At 45.6% G+C, this 15,355-nt stretch overlaps 1 protein-coding gene across 1 annotated transcript in view; it reads left to right on the top strand.

Moving 5' to 3' along the window:
• Window positions 1–15,355, top strand: part of LOC137372727 (AP-1 complex subunit mu-1-like) — a 67,659-nt gene that overhangs the window by 17,559 nt on the left and 34,745 nt on the right. The window contains exons 2-3 of the mRNA XM_068036884.1: window positions 10,942–11,098; window positions 11,226–11,293. Coding sequence (XP_067892985.1) covers window positions 10,942–11,098; window positions 11,226–11,293 — 225 coding nt within the window. The remainder of the gene's footprint in view (window positions 1–10,941; window positions 11,099–11,225; window positions 11,294–15,355) is intronic.

The raw sequence follows: 15,355 nt of genomic DNA, 5'->3' as shown, positions 1-15,355 counted from the left end.
AAGCTATGAAGGAGAAATTGTATTGGGTGGATATGGAGAAATTGGGCGTAAATTTGATGGCCCCTGAAAACGGGTGATGGGGGTCTTGATGCGCAGTTAACCGGCACCCATTGATTAAAACACAGGCGGCACAGAACTTTGTGCTCATTTCAATGATCTCAACGTTCAGCCAGTGCTAACTATGCTGTTAATGGGCTGGATGCCTGAGCAGGGGGCCATTTCTATGAGTGGCTAGCACCACTTAAAGCTAGCCTGCACTCCTTAAAGCTAGCCTTCATGTCTTAAAGAGGAGGTGCATTGTGGCTGGAGTAGGTGCTGGCAGTTATGCAGGAAGTGAATCTGACTTGGGAAACGGTCAGCAATGGCACAATATGGGATAGAGCAAACTCCAAGGTTTTCAGATCCTACATTAGGGGCCTTGGTGAAGGAGGTGGAAAGGAGGAGAGATGTCCTGCCAGGAGGCCCTCCAGACACATGCTGAGAAGGCAGTGGGAACAGATATCCGTGGAGATCAATGGCAGGAGTCAAGCCCTGAGGCAGTGTCAAAAGAAGTTCAGTGATCTCACACATGGCCAATGTCAGTGAACACATCTTTAAATGCCATATCCCACCAACTGCACCACTAGCCTCAGACACTGCACAATTCATCAAACCCATCACTACATACCAGCAATCTCTATCTATCAGAACTCATACCTGATATTCATATGCACCCTCACATACTTAGCACTGCTGCAAGCCTCACACACATAACTTTCAGCTTTCACACACTGCCAGCTATTCACTTATGACAGCCATATCACCCAACAGACACTGGCACGCTTTCTTCTGCAAAGTTGCGCACAACTGGAGGTCGGAGAAACTAACTGGAAAGGGACAGGTGTGTCTGTATGTTCTAACTCTCATGAAGGAGATGGTGCTGGCCGTTAATGGGATGCCCATTGCTGAAGGAGTGGCCAGTGACAGGGCTGAAACCATCAATGATGATGGTATCCTCACATCTAGTCCTCCTTCTCGCATCTCGCTTCCCAACCATCCCACACTCTTCTGATTTACCAGCTGCAGATGGTGTAAACATGTACCTCTTGTTTTCCCTGTCTCCCCACACCAAAACTTTACCCATGTACCTTTCTGTTTTCAGATGCCCAACAGGTGCAACCTGGCCAGGCAGTGGAGCAACAGCAAGGAGAGAAGGAAGTGAGAGAAAACTCACTGACTCTTTATTTCATACTCACAACCAGCACTCAGATACTGCCACTGTGCATAATTTAAAGGATAGCACAGACGTAGGATCTACACATGGTGAGAAACCAGGCATGAGTGCGCTGCAGCCAGGGAAGGAGCATGAATACTGCTGGTGGTTGCTGCTTCTGCTGCAATGGAAGTTGCAACAGTGGCAATCAGCAGCTTGCCTACAGGGTGAGGTTGCATGAGTTCTGCTGCAAAGAACTCAGATGAGCACATCAAAAGGGCAGCCTATGCAAGAAGGCTAATGAGTATGCACAATGAAATTCTTGGTGTACTGGAAAGCCCGGCAGAAAGGCTACAGTCAATGTCACGAAGCATGGAGAAGTCCAGTACCAACTTGGCACAAGGCTTTGTGCTAAGATTGGGGCCCATGCTCTCCAGCGTAAAAGTGGTGGCCAACTGCACTCACACACTTGTGAACTCAACCATGATGCAGTGCCTGATTGCCGCTGTTGCAACATCCATTGTAGCACAAGCAACAACCACCCATATTCTACCCTCCATAAACTTGAGGTCATCCAAAACTCTGCAGCCCATGTCCTAACTTGCACCAAGTCCCGTTCACCTATCACCCCGGTGCTTGCCGACCTACATTGGCTCCTGGTCAAGCAATGTCTTGATTTTAAAATTCTCATCCTTGTTTTCAAACCCCTCCATGACCTTGTTTCTCCTTATTTCTGAAATCTCCTCCAGCACCTTTATCGTAATAAAACATCCCAAGGCGTTTCACAGGAGCACAATAAAACAAAACATGACACAGAGCCATATAAGGAGATATGAGGGTGGATGATCAAAAACTGGGTCAAAGAGATAGATTTAAGGAGTGTCTTAAAGGAGGAAAGTGATGTAGAGAATGTTGCCTGGTATGGAGGGAAGGTCTTACGAGGAAAGGCTGAGGGACTTGAGGTTGTTTTCGTTGGAGAGAAGGAGGAGGAGAGGGGACTTAATAGAGACATATAAGATAATCAGAGGGTTAGATAGGGTGGATAGTGAGAGTCTTTTTCCTCAGATGGTGATGGCAAACACGAGGGGACATAGCTTTAAGTTGAGGGGTGATAGATATAGGACAGATGTCAGAGGTAGTTTCTTTACTCAGAGTAGTAGGGGCGTGGAATGCCCTGCCTGCAGCAGTAGTAGACTTGCCAACTTTAAGGGCATTTAAGTGGTCATTGGATAGACATATGGATGAAAATGGAATAGTGTAGGTCAGATGGTTTCACAGGTCGGCGCAACATCGAGGGCCGAAGGGCCTGTACTGCGCTGTAATGTTCTAATTTCTAAAAAAAGCCCTCAGATATCAGCGCACATTTAATTCTGGCCTCTTGAGCATTCCGCGATTTTAATCACTCCACTATTGGTGGTCGTGCCTTCAGTTGCCTAGGCCCCAAGCTCTGGAATTCCCTCCCTACACCTCTCCGCCTCTCGACATCACTTTCCTCCTTTAAGACACTCCTTAAATCTATCTCTTTGACCCAGTTTTTGATCATCCACCCTCATATCTCCTTATATGGCTCTGTGTCATGTTTTGTTTTATTGTGCTCCTGTGAAACGCCTTGGGATGTTTTATTACGATAAAGGTGCTGTATAAGTACAAGTTGCTGTTGTTGCTGCATTGCAGACACTGTGATGGTCAGTGACAGAGGGAAGGTAAGGTGTAGGACTCTTGGTGACTGGGGGCTTGGGTTGCAGTCGCTGTGTTGCACTCGGATGAGTTCTTCACAATCAGCCTGGCCAGAAAGGGGCTGTCTAGGTTGCTTCCTCTCTTCCCCTTCCTGCTCCTCAGCTGCTCACTGTATAATTGGTGGCGAAGGCCATCTCCTCACGATGACGAGGTTGTGCAGCATGAACAAATCTTGCCACCCACTGTGCTGAGTACTGCAGAGCTCCTCCACACCAGCCCAGGCAGGGGAAGCATTGTTTCAGAAAATCAATCGTCTGCTGTATCAAATTTGCATGGCAACATGGCTTTCATTGTATGCATGCTGTGTATGCGTGCACAGATTGTGTACCAGAGTCATCAGCCATGTCTTCAACCTGTTGCTCAACAGCTACCATTTAGTTTTCTGCAGTGATTCAAATGCAGCTGGCACAGCAGACTGCTGCAGAATGGAGGCATCATGATTGCTGCCAGGATATTGGGCATTGACCTACATGATTCTCTGGCTATGGTCACACACCAGCTGAATGTTGAGGGAGTGGAATTCCTTTCGGTTCTGTTAAAGGGCAGAGTTAGCATGCGGCACCCAGAATGCAATGAGCGCGCAGTCAATGGCATCCTGCACCAGGGGGAAATCTGCTATCCTTGCAAAATCAAGTGCTTCTCCACCTGTTTCTCTCTGGCAAGAGAGAATGAAATGTAGTTCGCTGTCAATAAATAGAGAGCCTCAGTGACCTCCCTTATGCAACAGTGAACAGCAAACTGTGAGATATGTAAATATCTCCAGCTCCACCCTGGAAGGAACCAGACACGTAAAAGTTCATCACCGTGGTCATCTTCACAGGCTCTGGCAATGCACTCCTTGCCCTACACTGAGTTTGCAGTTGTAGCTGCAGCTTGTGGCAGATTTCTGTGAGCGCATCCTTACTGAAGCGCTGCTGTCATGCACATTGTTCTTTGTTGATGTTCAGGTAGGACATTGCTGCCTAACCACTCTAAGCAGATATGGCCTCCTGCCAAAAGCCTTTCCTCCTCCCCCTCCCCCTCCATGCCATCCCGCCCCGCGTTCCAGCAGCTTGTCCTGCTCTGAGTGGTGTTTTCCAAGTCATGTTGCACTTCAAAGGGAACGGCTACTCATGCACCCATGTCTGTGAGCGACTAGTTTGTGCAGAAGCCTTGAAGTCAGCAAAACTCCTTCAACACCTGCCACTTCACTCCCTGTAGACTTCTGCAACTTTAAACAACTATACAAAGCACCAAACACTTCTAGAATCAAAGCCAGAAGTAGTCAACCAGCAACTAACCTGTAAATAGTTGAAATAGTGCAGATGGGTAGGAGGACCTGTCCTCCCTGATGCTGAACACTTGTTTAGGTGTGTGAGATTAAGAGAGGAGTTAGCTGGAGTGTTGAGTTCCAAAATGGCACAGCTGTCATCTATTCAGTGTTGCATGCTGATTGGCGTTATGATCTGCCTGCTCTGTATACTTCCAGAGGCCACTCACTGTGCGCCCTAATACCCTCACCAACATGGCGTATGGTGTGATTCACCCCAAAAGTGTGCATGAGCACCGCAAATGCCATGTTGGAGGCCTAAAAACACTCATGCCAGCCAAAACATGGGTGCAAACTATTCCAATTTTGCGCTGACTGTTTCCACTTTTAGGGGACTTCAGAACAAGGGGGCATAAATATAATAGCTACTGCAGATACTGCATGGAGAGTCCTGATACTGCAGATGAAATAAAGAATTTAGGAAGAATTTCTTTATGCAGAAAGCGATGGGAATGCAGAACTCGCTGCCACATGGATTATTTGAAGTGGACGTGAGGGAGAAGGGAATATGGGGGCAGGGTAGGAATGTCATTCGAGTGGGAAGAGGGTTGTGCGGAGTATAAATACAGGCAGAGATCAGTAGGTGGAGTGGTTTGTTTTTGTGCCGTCGGCTCCAAAATTCTACGAAAAGGCACTTTGTAAACACAATTTCTAGCTCAAGTAAATTAAAACAGGATGGTTCTAACTGATAAAGTTAAGCACTGTTTAGACTTTAAAAATGGTCAAAAGCGCAGTATTAAAGATTGTAAATCTATCAGCATGATATTTAGAGCAGGAAATAATGCAAAACACCAAAAACTAAAGGCAATATATCCAAGCCAGAGTGAATTTCTAACTATGTTATGATGGTATGTTTTCCTGATTGGGAGCTGGTACGCATCCCTTGGCACTAACCCTGTGTTATTCAGAGTTCTTTCTTTGTTTCTCCATGATTATGGCATTAAAGATACCACAGAGGATTAAATACTGTAACAAATAGCAGCCAACTTGGCTTTAGGTTTTAGGTGTCAGCTTTGTTTTATACTGATAGCGCTGGTGCTTCCGAATAAGATGGTTATAGGTTCTAGCAATTACTCCAGAACATAAGTATGTAATACAATTTCAGAGGGAGTGCTGCACTGTAAAAGGTGCCATCTTGATTTTAAACCAAGGACCCATCTGCCCTCTCGGGTAGATGTAAATGATCTTGTGACGCTATTTGAAGAAGAGCAGGGCAGCTCTCCCGATGTTCTGGCCAACATTTATTCCTCAACCAACATCACCAAAGCAGATTACCTGGTTATTCATCTCATTGCTGTTTGTGGGACCTGTCTGTACACAAATTGGCTGACTTGTTTGCCACATAACAGGAATAACCACACTCAAGCAATTCTCTGGCTGCAGAGTGTCTTGGGACATCCTGAGGCTGTGAATGAAATGTGAGTTCTTGCTTTCTTTTCCTCACAAGGAGAAGGTTTTGCCTGATCAGTCTTGTCAACTATTTCATGGAAGTGACATCCCAAATTTTCTCGGTGGTAGGCCTTCCCGAAATCTTTTGACCAAGTTCCTCACATTTGACTGCCATATATTTTTAAAACAAGAAAAAAAAAAATCCCGCTGAAATCTGGAATAGTAAGGAAATGTCTGAAGGATACAAAACAGCAAGCACTAGTTAGGAATATGAGTCAGAAGGAGAAGGGAAAAGAACTTTGTGGAGTATCCCAAAGATCAATATGGGGGCCTGTAGCATCTTTAATTTGCACTAATAACCTAGAGTTAGAATATTCGCAAATTTAATCAAACTGAGGGGATTTGGGCACAAACTAGAGGAAACAGCCATGGACTTATCAAAGGAGGTACAGAAAATAATGAATGGGCAGAACAATTGCAGATGAAATTTAATACAGATATATAAACGTTAATCACTATACACTTGAAAAAAATGGATGACATAACCTGTGAATGCTGTAGAATAGCTAAAGGTGAGGTTGAAAGAAATCTGAGGGTGCTTGAAATGGGGTTCAAATGAACCAGAAGAGTTTATTAATTAGAATGATCTGGGATTTCATGTTAGCGAGTTTTTGTGGATGAATACACAGAAACTCATTAAGTTAGAGTCACAAGTCAATGATGCATTTAAGGCACAATAACATTTGTGCTAAACTCTGGTTTCATGGGGAAATTCCATGCAGGCTTCCCCACTATATTAACACTTATAGTAGCAGCCTCTAGTCGTCAGTTCTTCAACATTATCTTTTGTCCTATTAGTCATATTGTTTGTACAATCTGTATTTCACTGAGTTTAGTTTGTGCACTGGCTCTATGATACTTGTTGATGTTGACTTTTTAAAAAATTCATACATGGGGACGTGGGCAACTCTGGTAAGGTCAGCATTTATTGCCCATCCCTAATTGCCTTTGAGCCGGTGGTGGTAAGCTGCCTTAAACCGTTGAAGTCTGTGTGGTGTAGGTACTCACTCAGTGCTAGGGAATTGCAGGATTTTGACCCAGCGACAGTGAAGGAACAGCGATATATTTCCAGAACAGGATGGTGTGTGACTTGAAGGGAAACATGCAGGTGGTGATGTTCCCATGTACCTGCTGCCTTTATTCTTCCAGGTGATAGAGGCCACGGGTTTGGAAGATGCTGAAAAAGAAGCCTTGATGAGTTGTTGCAGTGCACCTTGTATATGGTACACGCTGCTGCCACTGTGCACTGGTGGTAGAGGGAATGAATGTTTAAGGTGGTGGATAGGGTGCCAATCAAGCAGGCTTCTTTGTTCTGGATGGTGTCAGCTTCTTGAGTGCTGTTGGAGCTGCATTCATCACACTCCTGACTTGTAGATGGTGGAAAGCCTTTGGGGTATCAGCAGCCTCTGACCTACTCTTGTAGCCACAGTTTTTATGTGGCTGGTCCAGTTAAGTTTCTGGTCAATCTGAATGTGATGATGGGGGATTCTGTTGAATATCAAGGGGAGGTAGTTAGACATTCTTTTGTTTGAGATAGCCATTCTTTGGCACTTGTGTGGATCCTCATGGAATTTCAGCAAAGGGAAATGTATCAAATCTTTGATGTGTCTAATCTGAACTCAGATGACTTGCTGGGGAAGGTGCTGTGGTACCAGCACAGAGGCAGTGGGGCTGATTATCTTCAGTTGTACTGTGTACTTCTAGTGCAAACAGCTGACCTCACATAATGGACACATGTCTGAGTCATTAGCATATTATTGGAACACTATGACTCTGGTAGCAGTGTGCAACTCATTAAATCTCTCCAGTGTCTTGAGAGAATAAGGAGCCATGACTGCAGTGGATAGCCTATATTTCCCAGGACTGTTTAATCCAATCTTCCTGGTCCTTAAAATAATGGAGCCACCACGGATTGCTGTAAGATGACAGAATCGTGGCATTTTCCATTAACACGCAAGATTCCGTACCTATGATCATTGACCAGTCGCACATCACAGGAGTGGAACTGCATTTTGTTCGTGCAAAGGGTGACATTGATGATAGTGGTGTAAATGGGCATCAAAGTTACGTGGATTTTGAGCAATCTAACTAGATGATAAAAGTTAAAGGAGTATATTTCTAGCTAGGTGGTAATTTGGTGGAATGGATTACCCATCCACTATAGAACCCACCCCATTTTCAAGCCATTTATTTCAATAAGGTGCAGCTTTAAGAAGCTCTGAGTAAGTTCAGTTTAGAAAACAGCTAAATATCAAAGAAGCAATGTAATGGTTGGAAACAAACAAAGCAGCTACACACAGTAAGATTGAAAAAAGATCAGGTTCACTTTAAGAGAAAGGACATAACATTATGGCCAGGCCGCCCATGCAGTGCCTGTTTTAAATGATATTCAATGTCTGGAGCACAGTTTAGGCAATCTGACCATATTAGCATGTTTTTTTGAAGCCATAATGAACGTAGTGCATGAAAGGTGTACAGGCAATTCAGGATGGCATTATGCAGCATGATGTGCAATGTCACTTAACAGCCTCCAGGCCTCCTGTTTAATAATATGAGTTGCAGCATCTCACATGCAACAGCCCTACAGGCATCATTCATCACATGATTAGGTCCATAGCAAATTACTTTAGGGTGTGAACTATGACATAAATATAAGGGATCATGTGTTTGTACTGGTGATGGGAAAACTTAGCCCTTGGATTAGGCTTCACAAACGACTGGCAGGCGAAAAGCTTTGAGCCTTTGAAGTGTTTGTTAGAGGGCAAAATGGAGGAGGAGGAGGGCTGTGCTTTCCTTTTTTAATGTTTGAGCTAAAATGGCCTGAATGTGTTCCTGATATATTTTTAACTTATTATTTGTGTAACCGTACAAGCTGGTGCCTGCTCTCTATATTTTGGATATTTGCCTCATTTTTAAATGGATGGTTTAAGAATCAGAAATTATAATTTCATGAAAAGTAACTTTCTCTGGACGCTGGGATTGAAATTCTGTTGGAGTTACACAAAGTGGCTGTAAATTATGTTAACATTGGCAAATTCATTAGATATCATGCCATCCAAGCTTTTTTTTTACTATGCCAATGATATATGGCCCTTGCTCAGGGTGAAATAATTGGCATATACTTGCAGTCCATTATTAGTACTGTGGATAATACATGCAATGGTGTTCGCACATCTGACTTGATTTGACATCACCCATCAATCTCTATTATGTGGATCAATCTTTAATATCAAATCAACAATGGAGTAGGCGTCACAATGACTAGGAGGTAAAAACATTAGAACCTTTCTATAGCTTGTAAGAGGGCACAAGGAGGGAGAGGGCTGTGCTCAGAAAGTTTCCCAATCAAATCTGGAGTCAGACAGGGCTGTCCTCTCTTCGCTGTCTTGTTTGTTTGCTGTATTGAACCTTTTGCTGAGTTCATTAGGAAGGATGCGGGCATAAGAGGGGTGACAATCCGAGGCAGCAGAGGCACTCAGGTCAAAGCCTCCTTGTACATGGATGACGTCGCCGTCTTCTGCTTGGATCTACTGTCCGTTCGCAGGCTGATGAGTATCTGCAACCAGCTCGAACTGGCCTCAGGAGCCAAAGTAAATCGCACCAAGAGCGAGGCCCTGTTCTTTGGGAACTGGGCTGACCGATGCTTTGTTCCTTTCACCATCAGGTCAGACTACCTGAAGGTGCTGGGGATATGGTTCGGAGGGGCCTGGGTTTGTGCCAAAAACTGGAAGGAGTGAGTAGCCATGTTAAAACAGAAACTGGAAAGGTGGGAGCAGCGTGCTCTCTCCATTGAGGGTAAGAACCTGGTCATCAGGTGTGAGGCGCTCATGTTGTTACTGTGTGTGGCGCAGGTCTGGCCCATATCCCACTCCTGCGCTGTGGTGGTCACCCAAGCTGTCTTTCGCTTTATCTGGAGATCAAAAATGGACCGTGTCCGCAGAGACACGATGTTCAAACCTCTGGATAAAGGGAAAAAACGTACCCTCATCCTGATGGCCACCTTTTGTGTGCGGCTGCATCAAGCTGTGCGTAGAACCCCTGTACTCAAATACCAAGTGTCACTCCATGCTGAGGTTCTATCTGTCCCCGGTGTTGAAAGATGGGTCTGGCCACATTGCTGCAGAATGCTCCATTCAGTTGGACTGTGCTGTGCCACCTATCCTTCGTGGAAAAGTTTGTGCAGAAAAACACCTTTGACCGCCAATCCATCATGCAGTGGTCTGCACGGAATGTCCTCAAGGCTCTATGGGAAAAGGAGATTCCCCGAGCAGACTGTCAAAGTCATTTGGCAGAATACCTCATCACCAGAACTTTCAAACAAGCACCAAGATGTAGCTTGGCTGGTGGTGAGAAGGGCCCTCCCTGTCAGATCCTTCCTGCATGCCCAGAATCTCACTGCCTCTGCACGCTGCCCTCAAGGTGGCTGTGGTGGGGAAGAGACTGTTGCCCACCTCCTTCTGGAATGTGTCTTTGTAAAGCAGGTGTGGAAAGATGCAGTGATTTTTGTCGAGGTTCATCCTGAGCAGCTCAGTAACACAGGATTCTGTGTTCTATGGTCTGTTCCCAGGGATGCACATCGAGATAAACATCAACTGTTGCTCGAGGACCATCAACTCGGTGAAGGACGCACTTTGGTCTGCCCGAAACTTGCTGGTCTTCCAGAGCAAAGAGTTGTCCACGACCGAGTGTTGCAGACTGGCACATTCAAAGGTCCAGGACTACGTGCTGAAAGACGCACTAAAGCTTGGGGCAGCCGCCGCAAAGGCTCAATGGGGAAAGACCACTGTATAAGGTCCTCCCGCCATTGTATAGCGAGGGTCTGGAATCTGTGTACAACCCCTTGGGCTGTATGCACCAAAATGTTTTTTTTGCTATATAATGTCAATGTACATTGCATATAAAATGATTTGGCAAGAGTTGTGATGCAACTCATGCTTCTGTATCGAAGAAATCTGATCTCCATTGTACTTTCTGAAATTTGAAATTTGAACTGTCCTGTAATGTATTTTTCCAAATTTTTATGAATAAATTTTATTTTTTGAAAATAAAGGGAAACAATTGCAGGGAACTGGGATTAATTGGATAGCTCTTTCAAAGAGCCAGCACAGGCACGATGGGCTGAATGGCCTCATTCCGTGCTGCATCATTCCATGATCCTCGTGAACTGTAATTCATTTGCTGCAGACATTAAATATTTTCTGTTAGCCATGTTCATTTCATATACAGTTCTTAAACTTCACTTTTTTTTTGTCAGGTTCTAATATGCAGGAACTACATGGGTGACGTGGACATGAATGAAATTGACTACTTCCTACCAATGTTGATGCAGAAGGAGGATGAGGGGTATAGTTCTCCGTTCCTCATCCGTGGACGTGTTCACTTCCTCTGGATAAGGCACAATAACCTGTATTGTATCCTTCAAAGTGATGGATCTGGGGTGGGGGAGAACTCTTTTGTGGCCCTCTGCATGGCAGCTCTGGTTTAGAGCACTTTAACCTGTTGTTCTGCAATTTAACTTCTTTAACCTTGAATACCAAGTGGTAGCAGTGACAAAGAAAAATGCAAATGCGGCCCTGGTTTTTGCGTTTTTATATAAAATTGTTCAGGTGAGCATCATTCAATCAATCCCTGTGTTCCCATAATGTCAAACATTAGACCCATTGCCTGGACTGCTGGATTATCTTAGTCTCAGATTTATACATTGAGCGGTACTGAAGAAATGTTTTACTGTCATTCTGGCATTGAGACAGGTGTGCTAAAAATTCAGTTAGGCCCGTTTTCGGGTGTAGAATGACCATGTTCTAGAAGCCAGAGACCCAAACTTCCTCGGAAGTTGGGAGCCCTGGCCTCATTTCAGTACTCCCAGTGAGCTGTGAGCTGCTGTCATGCCTCTAGAGGCATCTTGCTGCTTTGGCAGTCTCTCATTTGGAATGGCCGCCTCACTGGCTGCAGCCCTCAGGTAAATCTTGGGAGGGAAGGTGGAGCATAGGAGTGGGACACGGCCTTTCACATGGGCTGGCTGCAGCCCAAAGTAGTGAAGGGAGGAGCACTCCAGTAACTCTGCATGAATGTCAGTAAAGCCTGCTGGTTAGGCCGCATGTAGTTCTGGTGATTGTGAGTAGAACAGGCCCGAAGCCTGCTCCACTCCAGACAGATGAGGTTCCGGCAGTATTTTAATGGCACCTTTAACATAATAAAACGTCCCAAGGTGTTTCACAGTAGCATTATGAGGCAAAATTGAACACCAAGGCAGATAAGGTGATATTAGGGCAGGCGGCCAAAAGCTAGGTTAGAGGGATAGGTTTTAAGGAACGACTTAAAGGAGGAAAGCCAGATAGAGAGGCAGAGGGGTTTACGGAGGGAATTTCAGAGCTTAGGGCCTAGGCAGCTGAAGGCACAGCTACCAGTGGTAAAATTGGGGATGCTCAAGAGGCCAGAATTAGATGAACACAGATCTATTGGAGGACCGTGGAGCTGCAGGAAATTACAGCGATAGGCATTGGCTCCCTGATATCGCCTGTTTCGGGTGGGTGCTGGGAATGCCCAGGCAATTGCTTTACCCAGTATGGCAGCACCACTAATGCAGATTGGGCCCGGAATGTTGGATCCTGAAATTGGTCCTTTTTGCTTCAGTTTCTCACCAGGAAAATGGACATAAAATGGACCAACTTCCATGCCGTACATCTGACTGAACTGCTACATTGTTACACTCACACTGAAACAAACCCTTGGCTTGACAGCCTTATTATCATTCCATATTGAGGCACAGCCCCTGTCTGGACTGGACAGGACTGGACTGCCATAATATCATTCTCACCTTGAAACACAGTAACCTATGTGATTGTTTCACTGTCACTATTACTTCGCCCAGGGTCACCCAACTCGAAACCTTACCTCCCAACGTCCCATCAAACATCCCTTCACCATCCACTGCAAGTACGTGATAGCACAGGTGGGGGGGCTGCTCCAGCGTCTTGCCTGATTTGGCTGCTATCTGTCCCTCTCAACAGCAATCCCTGAGTCTGCCTGGTGAGAGGTAGCGAGGGGCCTAGGTAGTGGAAGTGTGTGTTGGCATCCTTCCATCCACAAAAGATGATAGACATGCAGCAATCTATTTAGGTGGAGTGTCTTGATGCACCTTTGCTGATGGCTGTGAAGGCCGATCTTTGAGAGTCAGGTTCTACCACAAGTGCCGCACGTGAAAGTAAAGCTTCAAAATGTGCAGGTAGGCGGTGAAGACCTATTCGAGGACTCTCCTTCCTCCAATTTAACCTCCATACACTTACCTTTGTGGACCAATCTCTGCCAAGGCCTGTCAAACCAGGAACTTTCTTCATCCTCATCTTCAGGGTTTTTCTGACCCTATCAGGTCTGTTGCCACCTCTCCTGGTGGTGCTGCAGCAATCCAACTTCAGCTTCACCTCATTTCCCGCTTTGGCACTGGTAGATTCCCTCTGAGCAGCAGAAATCCTGCCAGCTCTCTGCCCTGCTTGCCAAAGGATAGGAAAATGGTTTGGGGCTAAGGTACACTTGGCAACTCTGGATGTATTCTTGGAAGTTTGATCATGTGATATTTAATCACATGGTATTGATCACCTGACATTTGATTCCATTATATTTGCCCACTCTTTGCAAGTATTAGTCGTTTCCCTTAGTTAACTGTCTCAGTATCACCCAGAACCGACCAAATACATTTCAGCCGTTTTTTGTAGAATACTGATTGCAGCAGAACTTATAAATCAAAGCAAATCTGGCTAATCTGTTTCCTGAGCTGTTTATACATTGCTGCTGAACTTTTCTTTTCCTATCACCGTTCCAAATCCTGTTATCCTCGCATTCCCTGTGTTTTCTCTCTCAATTCCTTTACGCAGATTACATCACTGCTACCATCCTTTTGCCTTTGTCTGGTAACCAGGCCCCCATCCCTCTCCCTTCCTGTCAATCACTTGCCCTCAAGTGACCGATCTGGCCCAATGCCCTATCAATAATCTATGGGTAATTTAAATTGAAGAGAGCGATAGAATACTGAAGGGGGCAAAGATTAATTTTTCAACTTTACATTTGTAATCTCCACCCTCCCTCACCCTGTGCAGGGTCTCTCCACATTCCCCCACTCCCCACAATTCTTGTCTGGATTTTAGCATCCCTTTGGTGATATTTCCAGTATTTTCTCCCTTCTCGAGCCTTTCTCAGGCATACATGTGCTATTTTTCTGGAATACTAGCCTGGGAAAGCAAATCACAATTCTGGGAGAGGTTTGACAAAATCTAAAATTGCCAGTTAACAGTCCTGAGTTATAGTTTCCTCATTCCTCTGATACATTCCCTAACTGCACTATCTAACTCTCACACTGATACTGTCCCCAGACGGATTCTCACAGTGGGGCAAGATCTCTGATTGGATTATCTAGGGGTGACTTCATTGGAAAAGGATAATCAAGTCAGGCATAAAAACAAGCAGCTGATACATTACTGCCCATTTTATGTGACTCCAGACCCACAGCAATATGGTTGACTCTTAACTGCCCTCTGAAATGTCCTAACAAGCCACTCAGCTGTATCAAACCGCGACAGAAAAGTAAAAAAAGTATAAAACGGGACGGACCACCTGGCATTGACCTAGGCACCGGAAATGACAAAGGCACACCCTGCCCAGATGACTGTTCTCACTAACATCTGGGGATTTGTGCCAAAATTGAGAGAGTTTTCCAACAGACTAGTCAAGCACTAGCCTGACATCATCATACTTACCGAATCATACCTTACAGCCAGTGTCCCAGATCCTCCAACACCATCCCTGGGTATGTCCTGTCCTGCCGAAGGACCGACCCACCAGAGGTGGTGGCACAGTGGTATACAGGCAGGAAGGGGTGGCCCTGGGAGTCCTCAACATTGACTCCAGACCCCATGAAGTCTCATGGTATCAGGTCAAATATGGGCAAGGAAAACTCCAGCTGATTACCATCTACACCCGCAGCTGACATAGAACTATATCGCTATTCCTTCACTGTTGTTGGGTCAAAATCCTTGAACTCCCTTCCTAACAGCACTGTGGGTATACCTACAACACATGCACTTCAGCGGTTCAAGACAGCTGCTCACCACCACTTTCTCAAGGGCAATAAGGGGTGGGCAAAAAATGCTGGCCTTACCAGTGACACTCACATCTCTGAAAGGAATAGTAAAAAAAAAATGCCCTTGCTGAACTTGCTGAACCCCCCCGCCTCTTTCTCTGAGTTTCACTTTGACCATGAGAGATAGATGATCAACATTGGGCAGCAATGTGCTGACTGCCTGCACTCCTGTTCCCCTCCCATTTCCCCACCACCTGTCTGGCTCCTCCTGTCAGATCCTCCATCCCCCATCTCCACTGTCCGACCCACCCCCCACCCCACACCCCAGCCGCCATTTCCCCTCCACAACCTCTGTCCCCCATTCTTCCATCCCCTTCTAGCCCAGCCCCTCCCCCAGTCTGGACCCCACCCCCATCCAGCAAGCCCCATCCCCTGCACCCCCGCTTCTTCTACCTGCTTCCCCGGCTGCTTGTTCTTTCCTCTGCCTGGAGCTAATAATTATCTCCTTAACAAACCGTGGACAGTTTATCTCTCTCTTCATTGTTGCTCTGACACCATTTGATTATCATTCTGAAGATCCTAATTTGTATCACCC

Source organism: Heterodontus francisci, chromosome 8, assembly GCF_036365525.1.
Source record: "Heterodontus francisci isolate sHetFra1 chromosome 8, sHetFra1.hap1, whole genome shotgun sequence".
NCBI classification, from domain to species: Eukaryota; Metazoa; Chordata; class Chondrichthyes; order Heterodontiformes; family Heterodontidae; genus Heterodontus; species Heterodontus francisci.
The sequence above is the reverse complement of the archived record's forward strand: the minus strand, read 5'-3'. Positions and strand labels throughout refer to the sequence as shown.